This window comes from Taudactylus pleione, unplaced genomic scaffold (assembly GCF_031769625.1).
Source record: "Taudactylus pleione unplaced genomic scaffold, aTauple2 ptg000302l, whole genome shotgun sequence".
In the NCBI taxonomy this organism is placed as follows: Eukaryota; Metazoa; Chordata; class Amphibia; order Anura; family Myobatrachidae; genus Taudactylus; species Taudactylus pleione.
In genome coordinates, this window is record NW_028284703.1 from 4281803 (window position 1) to 4304836 (window position 23034).

Consider the following 23034-nt stretch of genomic DNA (forward strand, 5'->3'; position numbering starts at 1 on the left):
ATGATTTGCTCTGAATCGCATCTTCGTACCCTACTTCACACTGTCGGTAATGGAAGCATTGTGTAGCTGGGGTGTGGCAAAGATGACGCAATTGCGTCTTCACGCCATATGGTCCTCCCATTTTGCCGCAACACAACCCCCCCACAGAGCCAACCTGGCTGACTCCAGCACAACGTGACATCTATATAATAATTTTACAAAGTCTGTCCCGAGTCTGATCTGATGGCGGTGGGTGCAGGAGACTTCCCTACTTTTCTGGGTGGCTGGAAGCGCCACCCGACTTTCGGAGAGTAGGCAACTATACATAAATACAACAAGGAATAAGAAAGTTAACTTAGCCGCACTAGTTACCTACTATAGCATTTTCTCAGGAACACATTGTTATTATACATACATTATATAATGGCAATGTCTGCGACAGACTGAAATAGTCCTTGACACAAGATTGGTGTGTGGCAATCACATGATGCCCATTTTCCCACTTTGGTCCAGGAAGTCAGAGGCTTCAGTATTTACTTGCCATTGGTGGTTATATCATACTATCGGCCCGGGGTAGACCATCCTTTTTAATAAAAAATATAGTTTTTCTAGTATTCGAAAAAAAAAGTATGTGTTCTTTTTAGGCGCCATTAGTGTTTTATTGCTACACGTGACATATGCCGGATCACCTCAGTCTCCACCCCTTCTCAGCCCCGCCCCCTCTCTGGCCAGCTATGCTCCCTCTCTGCAATTCGTTCCCCCCTCCTGCTCCGTCTCTGCTCTGACCCCAGGCTTCCACTGTGCGTGCATTGAGGAGAATAATTCTGCAATTATTATGTAAATTGTTAATATAAATGACACAATTATATATTAACAATATACTGTAACAATGACTGGGAATAATATTTATAAACTTATTTGAAAACTTTTTATATCAAACTTTATGCAAAGAAACTTAGGGGGGTATCCTATTACCTGCGGTAATATGCAGCATAAAAAAATGGGCTTTTATCGCGTTAATAGTCCGATGGTCATTATCGGGCTATCCAATTTTAGCCTGTTTTTTTGTGCAGAAAATGACCGTTTCTCGCCTCTAAATACATAGGTCCGCGGCTTTTTGCTGATGCTATGTACTGTCGCAGCAGTGATCGCAGAAAAATCCTTACTTATCTGGGATTTGGTTTCGCCTGCCTGAGGCAGTTGAAACAAAACCCCCATTAAGTGTCGGCATCGGGGCTAATTGGATAGCTCCGTTGGCGGTAGTTAGCAGTGGCACTAATAAGATACCACCCATAAACTGTATGCCACTGTCTAACTGATAAAACATTTTGCTGATGTTCATAATTAATTTGTTTTACAAAACATCCAGGGGCGTATTAATAGTGGGTGCACATGGGCCCCTGGGTCCTGGGGGGCACGCACCATACACCCTGCACCCATACTTTTATTTTACACTTACCTCTCCGAAGTCCCACTGAGGAGCACTACACAAAATGCCTGGAAAATGGCCGCCACGGCGCATGCGCAGTAAGAAATGCGCAGCTGCAGCGCCATTTTCCCAGTGACCTGCTTATGCACAGTAGACATCGGGCACACTCTAGTGCCCAGAGTCTACTGCTACTGTCGCCCTCCTCTCTTAATACACTCCTGAAGACATCCACCATAGTTTATAGGAGTTGTTAAACTCTTTACCATCCAACAAGTACTCAGAGTTGTGTTAGTTATTAGGTGATAAATCACATCCCTAGTAAGAACCTTCTTTTTTAATTAGACCTTTGTGTCTTTCATTCTCATAACTCAACATGACAACAGTGTGTTGTTACAGTCTCATAGATGAACAAAGTGTACGCTTCACATTTCCATAAATCTTGATGTGTTTAAACTTAGGAAGAATGGCTACAAAATGAAACTTGTTGTTATTGTCTATTTATGAGTTTCTCAAGTCTGTCTCTAACTGGCCTGATCTTATAGTGGTATATATCATTAATATAAAAATATATACCCTTTAGGTAACTTGACTTTTTTTTATGAACCCAAGTCCCATATTTAGGGCTCAATTCAATTAGCCAAGAGGGAGGCATCTTGCCAGGTAACAGCACTTCAGCTCGCCCCCTCGGTGACCAATTTTGCTCCAGACTCGTGTTTATCTGTATACAGGCCTATGGGGATGCGTACAAAAATTTCCGATTTCCGAGTTACTGTAAGTGTAGCATGTGGCCGCACTTACTCGTGAGGCAAACCGCCTTGTGGCTAGTAAAATCGACCCCTATGTATTTCGTTTAAATTAGTTGTCAAGAGAAACATCATAGTGTTTTGTTAGGTCGCTTGTGGAACTTCTAACCAGGGACATAACCATAGCTGGCAGTTACAATGGAAGCCACTAGTACCCAAAAACATTTCCAATTTGGTACAAAATAAGCCACAACCCTCATCTACCCAAGTTATGTCCAGATCTGATCAAACCTTGATCATTATAGAGACTACTCTCCTTTGCCCGTCTAAAATGGGATCAGTCCCAGAAATATTGGGTCTTTTGGCAGGTAATCACCCTCTGAGGTGACACTAACAATGTCTCCTTATTTCACAGTTCATCCATTACAGTTGAGTTTTTCCACTTGCAGCCTGTCCTGCTCACAATGATTAGCATCATTTATCTTGACCGTCTGAAAATCTACCTTAGGTTCTCCTTCTCTGCTTCTCAGGCTCATTTTATATCTTTCTCTGTGGTGCCGGCCTCATATTTAGTTGAACGATGCATAAAATTGTTTCTAATATGCATATTGCTTGAAGTATGTGCATCAATCCATTCACACATTCAACACGTGCACTTATAACAGTGGAATTTAGGCTTTATGTGTGTGGGTTTTTTTTTTCATGAATGTGTGAAAGGGCACCTATATTTTACAATAAAAAATATGTGATCTTGTATTAGCCATAATTTTTCACATTCCACCACTCATTCGTAAAACGTGTTCTTTAAATAATGAACGCGGCATTCTAGAATCATTTCACAAGTACTGATTTGAGCTATTTCCAGTACATTTATGCATAAATGATGCATGGATAAAGAATAACAAACCTTACAACAAAAGTCATGATTATTCTATGGAAGTGGAGTTTATTGTCTAGCTGCTGCAAAATGCGCCATATAGCGGAAAAATCTACCGGTTTTTTTTTTCTTCTCACATTTGTTTTGTTCCCTTTCTGTAGTACAACATTTTAATGTATATTCTTTCTTTTTAAGGCCGGGTTTGTTTCCAGCAAGTTTTATTTCATGTTTACCTTTATTGCAAAATAAACACATGTGAAAAGAATTTCCATCTGTTATAATTAAAAGCATTGAGCAACAATGCTTGTTAAAGCTTATGCAAAACCCTGTACGTTCTTGTCACTACAACAGTCTCAAAGCGTCCCTGGGGTATAGTGTACTGTGTACTTCATGGGGTATATTTACTAAAGCTTCTAAAACAGACAAGTGGTGATGTTGCCCATAGCAACCAATGAGATTCTGTGTATAATTTTCTAGAAAGTTATAGACTAGAGAAATGATAGCGAGAATCTGATTGGTTGCTATGGGCAACATCACCACTTTCCTGTTTTAGAAGCTTTAGTAAATATACCCCATGAGTGCTTCCGTAGAAATGCATTGTATCTTACAGAATGTTAAAGCTTGTTAATGCTGCAGACAAGGTCAAGACAAAGATTGAAGTGAAGAAATTAACGAACAGTCCATAGTTGTTTGGACTACAAGCACTACAGCACATTTAATAGACTTTGAGAGATACTTTTAAATAACTCCCATATATACTGACTGAGCCTTACAGAATATACATATATATTTTTGTGTTTTGATATATTAAAATTGCCATAGTTGCCAAGTAACATCCAGGAACTCAGAGTCGCACCCTGCTGCTCTTGCAATTTTATGCTAATCTTCCCCTGGTGTACAAGCATGCATCTGAATGTAAGACATCCACTTTGAGCGCCATCAGGCGCTGAAAAACTGCTTGCTGTGTCTTTAGATGACACCATTGGTCACACTATCAAAACTTGCATCAACCCTATGCTAGGAGCACATTTTCTGTCTGAGGGGTAAATTCCAATTAGATTCTACTTAACATTTCCATTTCTAAAAACTCTCACCTTAGTAAATTTACCCCTGAGTATAGATCAGTGTATGTAGCCACTTCATGGACACACCAGGGACACTGCCATAACACGCCCCATAAGACAGACCATTTTCAGGCACCTAAATAGTCACTGCCCAGTCAACACCCAGCAATGCCCAGCACATTTCCAGTATATTTCTGATACCGTATGTCTCAATCACAACTGCACTTCTGTGAGTACACAGTCTAACATATGCACCATAGGAGTTTTTAGAGATTTTTGTGCGCAGACACAGTAGTCAAAAATCGTTCAACTTCATCAACATCGGCATTACGTGCGGCACAGAAACAGCTCCAGAAAGTTCGAATTTTTCATACAATTAAGGAAAAACACTCGCTGACTTTTTGGAGAATTTTTCTTTCAGCGCTTTATTCAAGTGAATCAAAAAAGCATAGTAGAAGCACAATAGGTGCTCATCTCAAGTTTTAAATCACTTCAAATATACTAAGCAAAAAATGCTCATCTTGACAATACGCAACTTTAAGGTATTTTTGCCTACTCTCCTGAAATGTCCAGGAGGTTCCTGGATACCAGGCAGTTCTTCCGGACTCCAAGAAGAGCAGGACACCCTACCCGATGATCTGCTATTCCGCTAGTCAAGTATACGATTCACATCGAATTGTATTATGATCCCGCCCCCAGACTTTGCAAACCCTGCGAATGAAGACGCAAACCACGTCACCAAAAGTAGTCAAGCCTGCTTTAAGGTGGCAGAAACTATTTTTGCAGGTCATTTTCATTTGGGGGATGTCAATCAGGAAAAAAAATCAATGGACACTCCATTAATTCACTTGCTTCTTTGTTCTTCACCTTCGTTTTTGTATCTTCTATATGTCCGTCTTTCCATCAACAAAATCTCTGTGTTGTTCAATCGTGAAAGTCAATTCACTTGAGATTCCCCAACTGCTCATGTAGGGATAATGGAGACAATTTATACCACTTGATGAACAATTTGATGCTTCTGTCAACTTTTTTTCTGGCAAGGTGATTCACAGATCATCATAGCAAACGCTAGTACTGTCTTGCTCTGTTTTGCTGGGTTTTATTTTGTTTTATTAGAATTGTGTGCACAGAGGACTGTTAGTTGCCATTGGTAATGTCATATATGCTTTCAAAATTGTATATGCTACTCAAACCTATGGCATTAGAAATGAAAATAATAATAATTTATCATCAATATTAACAATACTCATACATGCCAGCCGCTTGCTTATAGAATTCTGTAATACTATTTAGAATAGAATAATCACCTAGCAGCAAAGAAATAAAAGCTCTTCGCACAAAATTTCACTTACAATATTATTCTGTGAAAATATACAATAAACAAGTCAAATGTACAGTCGTGAGTGAATACTTTCATGAATGACAGCGTTCACACTATTGTGAGAACTATGGAGCTCATTCAGACCCGTTCGATAGATGCATACGCTCGATCCCAGCATATGCAAATTCGCATTAGTGACGGCATGGCAGGCGATCGCACGGCAAGGCATAAGCACACCCACTATGTCTTGGCGTGTGATCGCTTTGTGTATGTAGACGGCCACCAGCCATTCATAAGATGCCCACTTGCGCACGTCATCTCCAGGAAGTGCTTGTAACCATTGGTACATCGAGCACCATCGGATGCGATCGCAGCGCTTAAGGTTGCCTTTACCCTGCCGCAAGCACTGCGATTCCTTCAGAGTGAAATCCCACCAAGTGACGTGTACTATGATGCTGCCTTTTAATTAAGCACGCCTCTGAAACGGCGTTGTGGCACTCAGGCACGCCTGCGTTCGCACCTCCACTCCCCCAGTTCCAGTGCTCAGCCCCTGTCACCACCCACAAACGCCCTTTCCTGTCACTCACTGTACTGGGCAGTCTATATGCAGCGAGCGAACGCATCCCGATCTCTTGCATTGTTTTGCGCATTGCGATGCATATGCATGCGCCATTAGCAAATATCGGCCAGCTACGAGCCTCCTCATCATAGCAACCGGGTCTGAATCAGCCCCTATATCTACACCTGATATCCAGAAATACACATTTAAATAAAGGGACTTTATATGTTTTTCTAAATGGAATACTTGAAAGATCTGTTTGTTTATCTCCCTCGTTAGTGGATTTCTTCATGTAGTTTGCTTAGTGTTCATTCTAGCACCCTACACTCAGCTGATGCAACAAGCTGCTAAGATACAGATCAGAGTGTGCTAGAAGCACCAGAGTAGAGAGCGACACTCCAGGAAAGAGGGACTGCTCGGATTGTGACAGGTGCAGGGTGCTGGAATGGAGACTAGTGTGACTGATTCAGATATGGACTCTACTGCTTCTGCTCTTACACCTATTTCCGGAGTCATGGCTGCGATAATATGCAAATGTTAGTATCAGCCCTTCCTCCAGTGTAGTAGCCTGTGTCTGACTGTGCAAGGACTGAATTACCCACTTTCTGCACCTATACACTCTGTATTACCGCCGGTAAAAATTTAGACGCCACTTTTTGCGCACCATCGACACTTGCACAAGCACTATGGCAGATGCAGTTTCGCCGTCTGACTCTGGCTTCCGATGGCTGCGGCTGTGCATCTTGGAATGCAGCCGTTTTCACTCGCACAGCCGCAACACTCCCATAAGATCGAGTGCGACTCAGAATCACACCCTGTGTGCGCTCATATAACACTGCATTTTGGGTGACGTCATCCTAAGGAATTTGTCATTTTAAACTTCTGTAGCTCATGATAAGAACATTTTCCTTTTTGGCCTTATAGTATTCCCTTTTTTTTCAATTTGTAATTTTATTCATATCAGGTGTATGTAAACTAGGGAATTCAATTCCGTGTGATGTGCCACCTCCTGACCATTCCGGAGACTCTCTGGGCACTTTGCGCTGAATTGAATAGCCCCCCCTCCCCTTCCCCCTATGATTCCTATATTGGCGCAAACATTCCTATTAATCAAAGTATCCAAGCTCAATTTTATATTTGTTTCCTCTATAGTGTATTATAAGGGATTAATATTATAAGTGAAATTTTGTGCTAAGGACTGGCCTTTATTGTTGCGAACTGCAATACAAGCCAAACCAGAAATAGAAAAATGTAAAAATAATTGGCTCTGGAAGTTTTAGAAAACAGATGTAAAACTTTTTAATAATTCCACATAGTAATCGCTCGTACATTTGTGTGTCAACTTGCTTGGCGGTACGAGTTTGCTAATGCCACTCTGGGAAGACTCAAGATACTCAGCAAGCCATGGATGACATTTCAGAATAATAGCCTCTACAAAGCCACATTATAGACTCTCTTGTACCAATGCTACCGAATGCAACAAAAGATTGGAGTAGCTATTAACTATTTTTTTCATGCATGCCTCACTAATTTTCAGAGGAACGATTTACTTTTTCATTATATGTGTTCTCGGCGTGGAAGTCTTTTTGATTCCCTCCCCTGCTATTCCACCAAGTCACATAGTGATGAAAGAAAATTCCAAGTTAAGGCTCTTCAGGCTCTACCAGACCCCATCGCCGCTCATCTTCCCTATTCTCCGCTCAGAGGCTAAGATCACTTACATTCAGTGCGAAGATCAAAACGTTAAACAAAGCTGCTCTATTTTGGTACAGTGTATAGACCATTCTTTCTTGTGGTCTCTCCCAGTACATTTCCTCCTTGCTAAATTCCTCGAGGCTACATCATTTACTTATTAACTGGTCTTTTTATATTCATTAAAATGAAAAGTAATGTAAGTTAAGTGAATCTGTTTAAATTAATTGCACACATGTAATATTCTTTCCGAAAGGCTAAAAGTATATACCCGTACTCATTATTTTCCAACATAATTTCTTATTTTAAGATAAAAAAAATAAATAGTATCACATCTTCAATAGCGACACCAAAGGTTTTCGCCTTCATTACTGCAGATTATTACTGCAAAGCTAACAGGATTCTAAATGACTGTAATATGTTCTTTAAAATGCCCCCATTACTTACACAGAGAGAAAGAAGCTACGTTGTTAGCTGAAACTATATGAGAATGCAGTGTATAAGTCGCTAGGAACAAGTGACGTCACTGGTAGGATTGGGCGCATTGTTGGTGCCACTACTTTATGGTTAATTATTATAGGAATCAGTCTAGCCTACAAACTTGTTACTTCCCCTACATGCGGGCTGTGGGTCTACAGTAAAGTATATGAATGAAAATGTAAAAATATACAAGAAAATCAATAGTATATGGTATTCAAAACCTGCTCAGTTTTAAAAAGCAGCTCATGTAAAGTGATATAAACAGTGTAAAAAGGTACAAGTGCCATGTATAGTATAACATGAACTGTAGCAATAACATTTACTTATTTATTTTATTTATTACCAATTATTTATATAGCGCACACATATTCCGCAGCGCTGTTACAGAGAATATTTGGCCATTCACATCAGTCCCTGCCTCAGTGGAGCTTACAAACTAAATTCCCTACCACATGTACACACACTTGGGATAATTTTATAGGGACCCAATTAACCTACCAGTATATATTTTTGGAGTGTGGGAGGAAACCGGAGCACCCGGAGGAAACCCACGCAAGCACAGGGAGACTATACAAACTCCACACAGTTAGGGCCATAGCGGGAATCGAACCCATGACCTCAGTGCTGTGAGGCAGTAATGCTAACCTTTACACCATCTGTGCTGCCCCAATAACATATGGACATAGGGGCCTATTCATTAAACCTAAAAATTCTCTGGAGATAATTAGGTTTAGAACTCGCATGGAGTTCTACCTAATTATAGGTGGAATTCATCACTCCACCTCTCCATACGTATCTATTCCGAAAAGCTGTCATTTTTGCGATGACAGCTTTTCGGGAAATAGATACTTTTCCCTGCCTACACTACCTTATCGCATCTGGAAACAGTGCTGCGCATGCGCTGTTACATCTGTAAAACCAGCGCATGCGCAGCACTGCCTACAGGTGCGTTAAGTTTGTGGACCCCCCCGACCCCCCCCCCGCCCCCCTCCGCTCACCTACCCCCCCCCCCCCGACTTACCTGTCCGTGCAGCAGCCTCCGGCTCCGTCCTGCTGGTGTGTCATGTGGTTTCCCAGCAGACCACGTGACAGATTAGAAAAAATATATATATATTTTTTTTTTTGTCTAAACTTTCTTGTGCTCTGCTGGGGAGCACACATGTGCGACCAGCCTCCGGAGCCTGAGGACGGAGCAGAGCGCCGGAGGGACTCGTCGGGGGACCTGCACACGTGGATACAGGTAAGTCGATTCTGCTATTCGCCACCTCACAGTGGCGAATAGTAACTGCATCAAATTCCAAAAATTAATAATTTTTGGAATTTGATGAATACCACAATTTCCACATCCCCATACTAATGTATGGGGAGTGTGGAAATTAACGCAGAAGAACTTAGCAAGGAGATATCTGTGATATCTCCTGTGCTAAGTGGCTACATGAATACCAAAATAACGTTATTTAAGGAAAATGTCCTTAAAAACGTTATTTTAGTGTTGATGAATAGGCCCCATAAAGTGCAATAGATATCAAAGCAACTAATGAAAAACTTAAAACAATTGCAACTAATGTTTAAGCTCATCTGAGAATAAAGTTGAGAACACACTGATATCAGGTGATATCGGGCCAACGATTGCATAGGTGTGTATTCAGGACCGTTGCAGAAGCATTAACCAATAAATGGCTTATAATGTTCCTGCAACGGCTGGGATCGGGAGGTCACATGTTATGTGCTGTTTAATATCTATTGGCCTGACCTCCCGACCCCATAGAAGCCCGTACACACTGAGCTATTTGTAAAACCATGCGTACTGGGCTCGCAGGGGGCTCACAGGGGGTCAAGCTGGGTGCAGACTGCTCAGCTGATCGGAAGCGTTTAACCCAATCACGTGCAGATTGCAAAGATGTGTACCCAACGTAAGTGGTAGCTTCTGTGAAGCCAACAAACTGCGGGAATGGTAATAAATAGGCTGGGTGTCCCCTTACCCTATTCTGTCCCTGTTCTGTTAATGATGCCGATGTCCTCTACATTGCTAATTGTGTACCCAGCAGAACATGCAGGATCCAGGAGACACTGGAAAGGGTCAGCTTGTGGGTTTAGTTGTCCGCAGCGATTGCGCTTGTGGAGTTTCCCTTCCTTGCCGATGTTACCAGTCTCTGTGCTCTCCTGTAATCAGGAGCTGGGAGAGACTGGATACTGTCAGCTTAGACTTCACAGTACACAGTTTTAAAAATCAGTTTAAAAGTGTGACATGCTGTCAGTTTTAATGGCACTAATAAAGTTATTCACGTGTTAATGAAACCCTTTTAAAAAAAAGGACCACCCACTGCAATCAGTAGCATATTTGAAAAAGTACTCATTGTATGTAACGCTTGTTGGAGCAACCCAGCGCTGTGGACTCCAAGCTGACAGTATCCAACCTCTCCCGGGTCCTGATCACAATTTATGTTCATATGCTATTGCTACAGTTCATGTTACACTATACATAGCACTCATATCTTTTTATACAAAAAAACTCAGAAAACATAAATAATAACATTAACAGTTGCACGTTCATAGCTTTTTTTTCTCATTGTGGCAATGTAAAAGCAAAGACAAAACAGTGTACTTTGGGGGTGATTCAGCTACGGATGGAATTGCAAAGCTGCACCCAGGCAGCTTTGCAATTCCGTCCTTGTTAATATGCAAACGCAGCAGGAGGTATTTGACACCCCCCTGCTGCATTTGCAATCCCTGGGATCACCATCGTGACCATTGACCAATGGTTGCGATGGTGGACTTTCCCCGGGCTGCTGGCCAGCTGAGTAAGCTGAGGCTTATTCAGGCTGGCCAGCTTGCAAGGCCAGAAAACTGCGTCCGTAGAAGCACTCCCGGAAAATGGGGCCGACACGCCCCCTTTTCCGGGACCGCAAGCCCCTTACTTGCCTCTGCCTGGCAATCAATAATCGTGAATCTGCGTTCAGCATTGCACTTACGTGCAATGCTGAATCAGGCCCTTTGTCCCCACTCGTAAAAGAGCATTGCAGGGATTGTTGCAATTATGCATAGCAAAACAAACTTTTCAGAAAGTTTGTGTATGTACATGTCCATTCACTTACATTATTTTTGACTGCAAGGCATTTAACAGGCTTTAAGAAGGCGTGTTGAATACCTGATTCCAATGCCCGTGTGAACTAGCCCCGAGAGAAATACTTATTGTGCTTACATATTTCCCTGTCCATATACATCAGTAAACAGTCTTGTCCAATTTAGCATTTTATCCTATGGTCTCTGTATTCAGGGCTGCCATCAGAAATTGTGGGGCCTGGTATGGATAAAACAGACAGGCCCCCCCCCCCCCCCATCCCGGGAGGAATAGAAGTGGGTGAAGCTACATCAGGGTGGCTTGACTAGGAGTGGGACAGGAAAGGCTGGCTGGACTGGGGGGGACAGGAAAGGCTGGCTGGACTGGGGGGGACAGGGAAGGCTGGCTGGACTGGGGGGGACAGGGAAGGCTGGCTGGACTGGAGGGGACAGGAAAGGCTGGCTGGACTAGGAGGGGAGCATGGAAGGCTGGCTGGACTGGGTGGAGCACAGGATTGTACCTGTTTATAATTTCTTCAGCTGGCTGCGCTGGTGCAGTCAGCTATTCTGCCTGAATCAGCGCCAACAGAAATATGGAGAGAGCAGGAAGGGGGGCCCGGATGGCTCTGGCACTGGCAGTATTGCAGCAGCACCGTGCTGCACTGGCAGCGGCATTTGAAATATGGCGCTGCCGTGAGCCAATCACAGCTCGTGGACCTGCAGCCAATAGGGAGTGGACGCTCCTGATTGGCTGCCGGTCCGCGGCCATCACCATAATCATGCCACTGGCATTGTAACAATTCTACCTGTGGCATCCGTGCCCCCCTCTCTCTCCGCTCTCTACGGGCGTGGGACTCGAGGCCTGGCTGTCCCTCCCTGATGGCGGCCCTGTTTGTATTCAATACCTATTCCAGAGATTCACCCATAATGAATAGATCCAATTGTGCAGATCTTTTACTATCCAAAAAGGAAAATTAGCTACTCTGGCCAGCGTCAAACCAATTGCTGACATTGCCCATCACATACACATAATGCAGTGAAAACACTACATTTAAAATAACTCACTGCTAAACCAATCTATTTGCACTCAGGACACTTAGGGGTATATTTACTAAAGTGCAGGTATTTAGAAGTGGAGATGTTGCCCATAGCAACCAATCAGATTCTACTTATGATTTATCTAGCACCTTGTAAAAGATAATACCTAGAATCTGATTGGTTGCTATGGGCAACATCTCCACTTCTATAAACCCGCATATTAGTAAATATACCCCTTAGATTTTATTACCTGCTAAGATGACAAGTAAAATCAGTAATGACAAGTAAAATCAGTAATGTTTAGGTGTAGAAATAATTTTACCGATGTATACATTTTATACTAACGTCTGACAATCACACGGGGTTTTTTTGTCTTCTGCTAAACTCTACATAACATTTATTAGGGTGTGGAAAACAGTAGCCAGCTGTAACAATGTACAATAAAACATTTTATTAAACCATAAAAAGATGAAAATTTTGCACAACAGTGGAGTTTCGATAAGTCTTGTTAAACTGCTTTATAGATGGACATTTCATTATATATATGCCTTTGTGGTTTGTTTATGGTATTAGCCTTATCTTGTAGTAATCTTTAATGTGAAAGGGATAAACTTGCATTATTTTGGCACAGATGGCTTAATGCTTGTCAGGCCACTATTGTATTTAGTACAGTATGCATCAATATTTAATAAAGTTGTTTGTTGTAGCTTCAAAGCACAAAGATATCAACAAATTAACCGAAAACTAAAAATATCATGCATGCATGCATTCATGAACACATAAGACACACCATGTACACACAAACATACAACATTGCAATACAATTATTTTAAGGGTAGACAAAATACAAATTTTGGACCAAACAACCCGCACCTCCCTCATTTACAGTCAGGTGCATAAATATTGGGACATTGACAGAATTTTCATATTTTAGCCTCTATTCACCACCACAATGGCTTTGAAATGAAACAAAATAGATGTGCTTTAACTGCAGACTTTCAGATTTAATTTGAGGGTAATTATATCCAAATCAGGTGTACGGTGTATGAATTACAACGGTTTCTATATGTGCTTCCCACTTTTTAAGGTGCCAAAGTAATGGGACTATCAACTCAAAAGCTATTTCATGGACAGGTGTGTGCTATTCCCTCATTATTTCATTATCAATTAAGCAGGTAAAAGGTCTGGAGTTGATTCTAGGTGTGAAATTTGCATTTGGAATCAGTTGCTGTCGACTTTCAATATGAGATCCAAAGAGCTGTCATTATCAGTGAAGCAAGCCATAATTAGGCTGAAAAATCAAAACAAACCCATCCGAGAGATAGCAAAAACATTAGGTGTGGCCAAATCAACTGTTTGGAACATTCTTAAAAAGTGAGAACGCATCGGACAGCTCAGCAACACCAAAAGACCCGAAAGACCACGGAATACAACTGTGGTGGATGACAGAAGAATTATTTCCCTGGTGAAGAAAAACCCCTTCACAACAGTTGGCCAAATCAAGAACACTCTCCAGGAGGTAGGTGTATATGTGTCAAAGTCAACAATCAAGAGAAGACTTCACAAGAGTGAATATAGAGGGTTCACCACAAGATGTAAACCATTGGTGAGTCTCAAACACAGGAAGACCAGATTAGAGTTTGCCAAACAACATCTAAAAAAGGCATTACAGTTCTGGAACAACATCCTATGGACAGATGAGACAAAGATCAACTTGTACCAGAGTGATGAGAAGAGAAGAGTATGGAGAATAAAGGAACTGTTCATGATCCAAAACATACCACCTCATCAGTGAAGCATGGTGGTGGTAGTGTCATGGCGTGGGCATGTATGGCTGCCAATGGAACTGGTTCCCTTGTATTTATTGATGATGTGACTGCTGACAAAAGCAGCAGAATGAATTCTGAAGTGTTTCGGGCAATATTATATCTGCTTCACAGTGCAGATGGACAATGACCCGAAGCATACTGCAAAAGCAACCAAAGAGTTTTTTAAGGCTAAAAAGTGGAATGTTATGCAATGGCCAAGTCAATCCCCTGACCTGAATCCGATTGCGTATGCATTTCACTTGATGAAGACAAAACTGAAGGGCAAATGCCCCAAGAACAAGCAGGAACTGAAGACATTTGCAGTAGAGGCCTGGCAGAGCATCACCAGGGATGAAACCCAGCGTCTAGTGATGTCTATGCGTTCCAGACTTCAGGCTGTAATTGCCTGCAAAGGATTTGCAACAAAGTATTAAAAAGTAAAAGTTAGATTTAGGATTGTTTAGTTTGTCCCATTACTTTTGGCCCCTTATAAAGTGGGAGGCACATATAGAAACCGTTGTAATTCCTACACCGTTCACCTGATTTGGATGTAATTACCCTCAAATTAAATCTGAAAGTCTGCAGTTAAAGCACATCTTGTTTGTCTCATTTCAAAGCCATTGTGGTGGTGAATAGAGGCCAAAATATGAAAATTCTGTCAATGTCCCAATATTTATGCACCTGACTGTATATAATAGAAATTATAATTTTTTTAATTGTTTATTTTTACTTACCTGAACTGCTGGCTGAGCATAATTATTGCCGAATCAGATTTAAAATAATAAAATTATGGATAAGATGATTATTTTTTTAATGTTAAACTGCACATTTAGTCAATCACTGCAGGCTAATCAAAATATTATCTGTACATTCTTGATGTGATTTATGCTGATTATTTGTATTAAAAGGGAAATTCTGACCCCTTAAAAACAAAATATTATGATTGAAGTAGCTAAGGCACAAAGAGAATGTTGCTTCCCTAAAAATGTAAGGAATATAATGTAAATAAAAATAATAATAATAAAACTAACATAAAAACAAATATTAACTCAAAATTAAATCAAAATGGCAGTGACTGGCAGTTAATAATATGCATGTAAATAGATCAAGTTACTATGTCTGATCATCCTATTTGTGTCTAATTTACTCAGCAAGTACAAATAAACAACTTTTATGAGCTCTATTCGCAGTAATGTCTAATATAATTTGCAGAGTTTTTTTGCAGGGGTTTGAAATGTATTTTAAAACTAGGATTAATTGTTAGCAATAATAAAACAAAATATTTGAAAATCAAACATTTTCAATTATATTAAAAAGTGTGTTTTCAGAATAAAATAGAAAAATGTTTTGTTTAAGTCTCGGGGGTAAAATTTACTCAATCGCGCTTTCCACAGCCCCAGCGTCTTTGGTGACTGGATTTTAAGGGGCAATATTAAAAAGAGAACACGCCTGGTTTTGCATTTAGTATCAATGCTCCTTAATATTGTGATGCCGCCAAAGATGTGGCAGCTTTGAAAAGCGTCACCTAGTGAATTTACCCCTTTATGTGAATACTTGTATTGGAAGTCACTTAGTAGCATTCATAAAAGTGAGTCTCGATGTACCCATTATGAATATACACAGCTATATGGACACTTGGATCAGCTCTACCAGTGTCTGCCAAAATCACCGGAACGATTCTTGCGATCCCGTCAAAGGATTAAGAATTAAGGATTTCGGTCTGTCGAATGCCCAGCAGGAACAAAATCTGCTGCCTCTGTTGTAAGTAGCACATTATATCACCTATTTTTTGCATAAGTAGTAATACCAATTGGATTTACTGCATTTTATAGACATAGTAATACAACAACTACACTTTTTTAAATATTTTTTTACTGTGTGATAAGAAGGGACGTAAAAATCGGGACTCACTTTTATGAATGATACTAAGTGAATTGCAATATTATTATTTATATATTCCTAACTTTTTGCTAAAACTTTCTTTGCATCTTGGGTATTTAATTTATAATCAGAGCAGGCTTTCTTCTCCAGACACACATAGCATGTTTAGTTGTATCTGCCACATCCCAAAATCTGTGCCTTATTTTTAGAATTAGCTTGGCAACGTTACAACGTTAGTACTTCTATAATAAACAGAGTTACTTCTTCACACCTTACAACAATTCATGTGGCCAAAGTTACAGACTTAACTTTCTTTAAATAAAAATATACACCATGTTCTTGTAAACAAATACTGTACATACACCTTGGTATAAGTCGGGATAAAACACAGCCTACTATGTACATGTACAGAAATCATCAAGTACATTCTTGGTTTTGTTAACAAAAAATACCCAATCAGTGGCAAGTTTGTGGCTGCTCTAGTAAGATCTGTCCATTAGTCGTAATCGGTTGGTAATTACACATGATACAATGTATCTATTTACCCAGAGTATAAAAGTACAGGTGGAGTAGCAAGTAAGTCTTCGTACAAAGAACTTACATGCATAGTACAGTACTTTCCTTAAAATAATTGAGTGCAGAAACAATTCTGAGTGAAAGCAATGAGTTTGGTTACAGAAAATATAAAATAAATAAGAATGCATAATATATATACCCAACATCCCATTTAGTTGGGCATTTTTAAAGGTTATGCATTCCAGTGCCTTGAAATGCACTTTCTGAGATTGTATTTCAAACCTGTCAACCCACATGAAATACAGCCTATACTAAATCCTAGCCTTGCTCTCCCATCCAATCAATTGGATTACATGATAGATAGTCACATCTTGTTTGGTATAAGTGTGACATTTGAGCCATAAGTCCCCTTTTCCAATAGTTGTATTTTGGTCAAAACACTCTTACCAGAATAGATAATGGGCCACCAAGCCATTCAGTTATCCAAATGTTTAAAGTCTACTAAAATACAGTCGTAGGTTTCAGATCATGTTTACTCAATTAGGAACTACTATTTGTTATGCTTATTGTATCCTGCTTTTTATACTTTTTAGTATATAAAATGATTTGCTGTACTATATTGTAAGTCATACATTAATCCCATACTTAACAAAAATTGTGATTGAATTTAAAAAAAAAAAGTTGGACGTTTCATTGTGGATGATTTATTTATTTATTTTATTTATTTATAGCATTTGGTATAGTGCAGTCTAATTGAATAATTTATATGTGCCATTTTATATATATATATATATATATATATATATATATATAGTATAAAACACTTGCTACTGTAAATTATATGGATATTAAAAGCCAAATAAGTGTTCTGTGACCATGCTATTATACAGGTAATAGACATCAGAGGTGACTACTAATATGCGTAATAATGTATAGGAAGGGGTTCACTATTGCTTATCAAACACAAGTTTTCCTAACGAACACCGAAGTGATGACATCACAGCTCACTGTATATATTGCTATTATTTAGAGGAATTTATATATACATTAACATCACATGTCTATTATACAAATTTATAGTGCCTATTACATTGAGTCAAAATAATGAGTACATTTGTTACATTTAGTTTAAGAGACACAAGCTATTTACATGGAATTTCTGTATGTGCCGGCAATTGCAATGCAATGCTTTATTTGTTATCCTAAACTGCTTTTTAAATTTCTCTATCTGCTGCTGGTAATTATAATTTATCTGCAGCTGTGTGCCCTATGTAACCTAATGACAGGCAAATACACGGATAGGCATCTTTTCATTTGCTCGAAGCAATAAATTTTACCTTTAATGATGCTGGAAATTCGAATACTATCTACCACAGCAAGCAGTATTTTTCAGGTGTTTATAATTTTCATATCATTTTGCAAGTCCTCATTCATTGGGGATAATTAAACTTGAAACTGAAAGACCTCTATTTATCCACAGGTCACTGCACACTCCTCTGGTGAACCTCAGCTGCGATCTTGAAAAATATCTGTCTTAAAGAGCTAGAAAATGTGATTGTGGGACTATTTTGCACAGAGTCACTCTTATAAGTGTGTATAGAATGACTCTGCTGCCTAAAAAATATTGAAAGAAGCTTCAAGTGACGGGCATCGGAAACACTGGAGAGCCTTGAAAACCATTTATATATACATTTAAAGAAATATAAACTCCTTTTAAAGTATTAAGTTTTTTTTTACTTGCCTTATAACAAAAATGAATTTCACAAAGCAAGACTGTGGAATACCTAAGGAATCCATCGTTTGGTTAAAGTTTGCATTCAAAAAAAGGTACGCTGTATGTATAAATGGTTCTATTAACCGTTCACTCTTTTATTTTTTTTTAATTTTTTTCCTGAATGCTAATAATCTCTTGTGAATTTCTGAAATGTTACAAATGATTTGTTAAATGTTGTGTACTTTTCCTGCAACCGTTGGTTAAACTAGGAAAAATACGACAATTTAAGAAGGAACATTTTTATTTTCTTATAAAATAAACCAATAAAAATATATTTATTATATAAAGATGAATATTTATTATAGATATATAAAAAAAGAAAAAAAAAATCAGAGCTTTAATTTAAAGCTTAAAATTTAATGGTGTTGCCGATAAATCTGCATGTCTACACTATGAACATGGAAGTGTTTTTAGCATATAAACACATTTTTGCCTGGCTGAATTTAAAATGTGAATGCACTATCAATAGATACATAAAGTATAATTAGATTATATATATCAAATATACCACAGGTAGTAAGTTAACACTTTATTAAATTTTTTTTCTCCTTAGCTTAGAATGATAGAACGGGTCTGGTCAATTTGCAGACATATCTTATATGGCTGCCACTGTGTTACCAAACTGCAAGCTATTTTCATTGGAAAAACAGTGAGAGAAGGGACTATATTTTCAAAACAGCAGCTTTTGTAAGCCACCTCTTCTGGGTGGGTTGGAGCTGAAAATGTAATGCGGCACTCACATTCAATATAAAGCCTGATGTGCTTTTCACTGAATGTTAGTGCCACTTTAAATTTCCACCTCTAACCCGACGAGAAGCGGTGGCTTACAAAAGCCGCCGATTCATAAATATAGCGCAAAGGGTCTGTGTATCACTGTACATGGAGGTCTACATTCTTATCATTTAATTATTATTAGGTCATGTTTGGTGTCCTTTATTGAGATACATAAATATTTTTTCATCGACAGCCATAAAAATAATTAAAAAAGTCACAATACAGTATAAAACTGACTTTTTGCCTTCTGCACACCATTGTTTTATTGACCAAGCAGCCAAAGTACACTATGTAAGTACATATATTTATGGAGAGTCTGCTTGTGCATAGCGAAATACTTTGTGCTGTCCTGCCGCTTCTTCTTACAAGTCATCATAAATGTCAGCTTAGTTCTGCCCTTTGTTTTGCACTAAACAAACTCATTGGCATATCACACATGGGTCTGCTTTGGGAAGTTATGGGGATGTGCCTCAAAGAATACGTAAAGGTAAATGTGCCTCAAAGAATACATAGGGGTGAATGTAATAGCCTACCACAGAGGTTCTCAAACTCCGCCATTACAGTCCACATTTTAAAGATATCCATGCTTGAACACAGGTGACTTAATTAGTACCTCAGTCAGTTTGATTTACCCATCTGGACTCAAGCAAAGATATCCTTAAAACCTGGGCTGTAATGGTTGACTTCGAGAACCTCTGGGCTACGAGTTGCAGTCTCATGCAAGTTTAAGACCATTTAGCCTCTAGATTTAAAGCGGCAATAATCTAAAATGCAAAACAAGGTTTGCCTTTCAAATTATTGGCGCTTTAAATCTAGTGGTTAAATTGAGAGAAAATTGTGGTGCCTGCAACTCACAGTCTATTACATTGACCCCATAGATCTAATCAAATACTGTTAGTATTAAAACATATAATATTCAGCTTCTATAAAATTGCACTAAAAATAAGTGATTGAAAACAATGTTAGTAATATGCAAATTATGCTCTCACCATGTGTTAGGGACCACTAGGCCTAGGCAAAGAGTGTTAGTGATCTATTTCCCCACTATATTAGAATAATGGTAATTTATTACTGTATATCTATAAAAGTATTACGGGAAGTATATTTTCTTAGTTTTATACTAGTTATTATAACATGTTGTGATAAATATAGCCATAGGGTACAAACAAATCCTAAATTCTCCAAAGTCACTCTAACATACCAAAAATGAGTTTGAATTAAAGACTTTCACAAACCTTACTGCATTCTAAAGAAAGAGGTGGACATATTTAATTACTTGCTTTGCACTTTTATTCTCATTTTAGTCTACAGACAAGTGTAGTACAACATTACAATCGGAGGCATTTTGATTCCCCTTCGGATGACTAAAACTACAGTTGCAGCACATCATTGACCATAATAACACTTATGACACCTGCAGTTTATAACAGTGGTCGTTAGACCAGCAGGCATATTGCTGGGTTGAGAGAACCACTGTGTCAAAGATGTTGGATTATAATGCACTCAAAGACACTTATACAGTACACCTGGCCTGTTGTGCAGTCTCGCACACTGAATGTGCCCGTCCCCTTGTAATAATCTAATTCTAATGAACAACTATTCCTATTGAAAATGAAAGCTGTTAGTGTCGTTAGCTAATATAGTGGCCCTGTCACCTACACCGGGTGGTGAAGTTTGGGCTGGATCAATATCCTTGAGAACGCAATATATCAGTTCACTAATAACTTGATGATCAACGAGGCACAGTGCTCGCGGATTAGTCACATCACTGTTTCCTTGTGAATTGGCTGGCTGTAATCTGCAAAAGTCTGTTGTGCTTATTACATGTCAATATTTGATATTGTAAATGTTTGATAATAAGGCTCCCCAAAAATGGCTGCCTCCTCCACTGCTCTCAAGAATAACATTGGTTCAGGCCACACTCTGTCTGACTTCATTGTATGTAAAAAACTAGCCCACCAGGCCGTTTGAACAGACATGACATTTTCAGGGATATCACACCAGTTTATCGTAACATCAAGAGAAACTTGCATGATATTTGCACAATGTGTGTGCTCTGACTACAGTATAACATCACAGCACCATAAACACACAAGAAACATTTAAATTAAGAGCCAGGTTGTCACGGGGACCAATCACAGTTCATCCTGCACAAGCAGTGTGAATGCAGCATTCTACAATTGTGTCCTCATACATCTAGCCTCAAAACGCCATGCGGCCTGAGATGCCTGGCGCAAATGGGCCGAGCATTGTAGCATCTTGTTCGCGTCTTGTTTTCACTCAAATGTGCGCCTTTGTCGCAATCGGATGTGACAATACTGCTCCACCTGACTGCACTGAACAATTTGATATGCAATACTTCAGGGCCTGCTCATAGGGCGTTCGAACAGGGGCACCAGCCCATAGAGAGCGATTTCAGTAGGACGGTCCCATTTTTTTGGCACTGTTCCACCCATGGGCCGAAGTGTCCTGCGAACTGTCCGGAGGTTTGGGACATGCACCGCCGCAGCTCTGCTTTGATAAGCAGAGCGCGGCGGTGTCCGTAAAGCTGAATGGATGCCACGCGCATGCATCCATTCAGTGCAGGGAGAGAGCTTGGGGCAGCCCAGCTACTGATGGAGTGCTGTGCTTGTCCCCGGCATGACGTAAAATGGGAGGCATGCCATAATAACACGCCCCCAAATAACATCATATAGGAGGCGTGGTCTGGAAATTAGGCCACACCTGGAGCCGGCCCTGCAGCACTTTTATATTTGTCTGCAACTGAGTCTGACTTTGTATTCAGACTCGCACACAGATATACAGGTAGTCCAGTTAGTCGCACACAGATATACCAGTTAGTCCAGTTAGTCGCACACAGATCTACCAGTTTCAAAATAATCAGTGCAGTATAGTGAAGTGGTTTGTCACAACAGCCTAAGAAATGACGCTCAGCGCAAGCTGAGTCACATGGAAACTGGCGCACCGAGATGGGCTGTTTGGCGTGACTACAGCAAAAGTATATGAGGACACGGGTGTAACTGTGACATCATAATTAAAGATATGCTAAGAGGAAAAGGTAACCTATTTTGGCCTCTAAGGGCCACAGGAGACTCCCAGGATGTTTGCTGCCTTCCACTGCTTTAAACACAAATACAGGTGCATAAACAAAATGGCTAATACGTGTCACAATTTGAGCTTTTACAAGATAATCATTCACCTTAAATGGGAACAAACAGTATTGTGAGAAAAATAGCTTCTCTTTGACTGATTAACCAAGAGGCTCCTAGAATATAATCTAGTCTGCAGGGAAAGTGAAATATCAAAAGCCAATATACTTGCTATGTAGAAAGAGAGACTGTAACCAGTAACTCTCATAGGTGATTCATTAAAGCTTTGTTACCTGGTAATGTTTTCTTTTGGGTCATAACAAAAGCCTGGAAAGGGAATTACACTTTTATTTTCTATAAAGGATTTATATTAACATTCCCTACAGCATCGAGTAGTTCCATTGCACAATATATCACTTTTTAAAATAAGCCAAAAAAACAAACATCATCAGTCAGCGGCATTCAATTTGTTGTTGAGGTACAAAATATGACCTATTCCTATACAATCACAATAGCATGCAATTTAAACTCCATGTGTGACTTTTGGTTGCTTAAGTGCTTTCAAACATTTTTTTTTTCTTTAATAATAATGACATCTTGCTATTTTAAAGGCACACATTTAGTCTTTTTTTTTTTTTTTTTTTTACTTGAGTTGTCTTAAAATATCACGTATTTATGAAACATCTTTTTATTGTTACTGAAAAAAATTCTGTAATTTAAAATGCCGTGCACATTTGATGAATAAAGTGATTTTTATATTAAACCATAATTATGTTTGTCTACTTTACTTTTGTCTCATACATAGATGATATTTATATTTTACAGCAGGTACTCAGTCACTGAACCTCTCATTAACTTAATGTCTTGGGTCAAAATGTATTTTCCATAAGATAAGTTTTACTTAAAAGTCCCTTTTGAGTGCCTTCTTTACTAAATACTATATATATATA

The 23034-nt window shown here is 39.3% G+C and overlaps 1 protein-coding gene across 6 annotated transcripts in view; it reads left to right on the plus strand.

Annotated features, from left to right (window-relative positions):
- PCDH7 (protocadherin 7) overlaps window positions 1-23034 on the plus strand; it is a 797933-nt gene that overhangs the window by 19005 nt on the left and 755894 nt on the right. For 2 of the 6 annotated variants that reach the window (XM_088482969.1, XM_088482967.1), the window contains one exon: window positions 17928-22809. The exons of the other annotated variants lie outside the window; for them this stretch is intronic. Coding sequence is in view for 1 of the 2 variants with exons in the window: in XM_088482967.1 (XP_088339093.1) it covers window positions 17928-17969 (42 nt within the window). In the remaining variant the exon portion in view is untranslated. Of the gene's footprint in view, window positions 1-17927; window positions 22810-23034 lie in introns of those variants that run through there. 6 annotated transcript variants of the gene reach the window in all.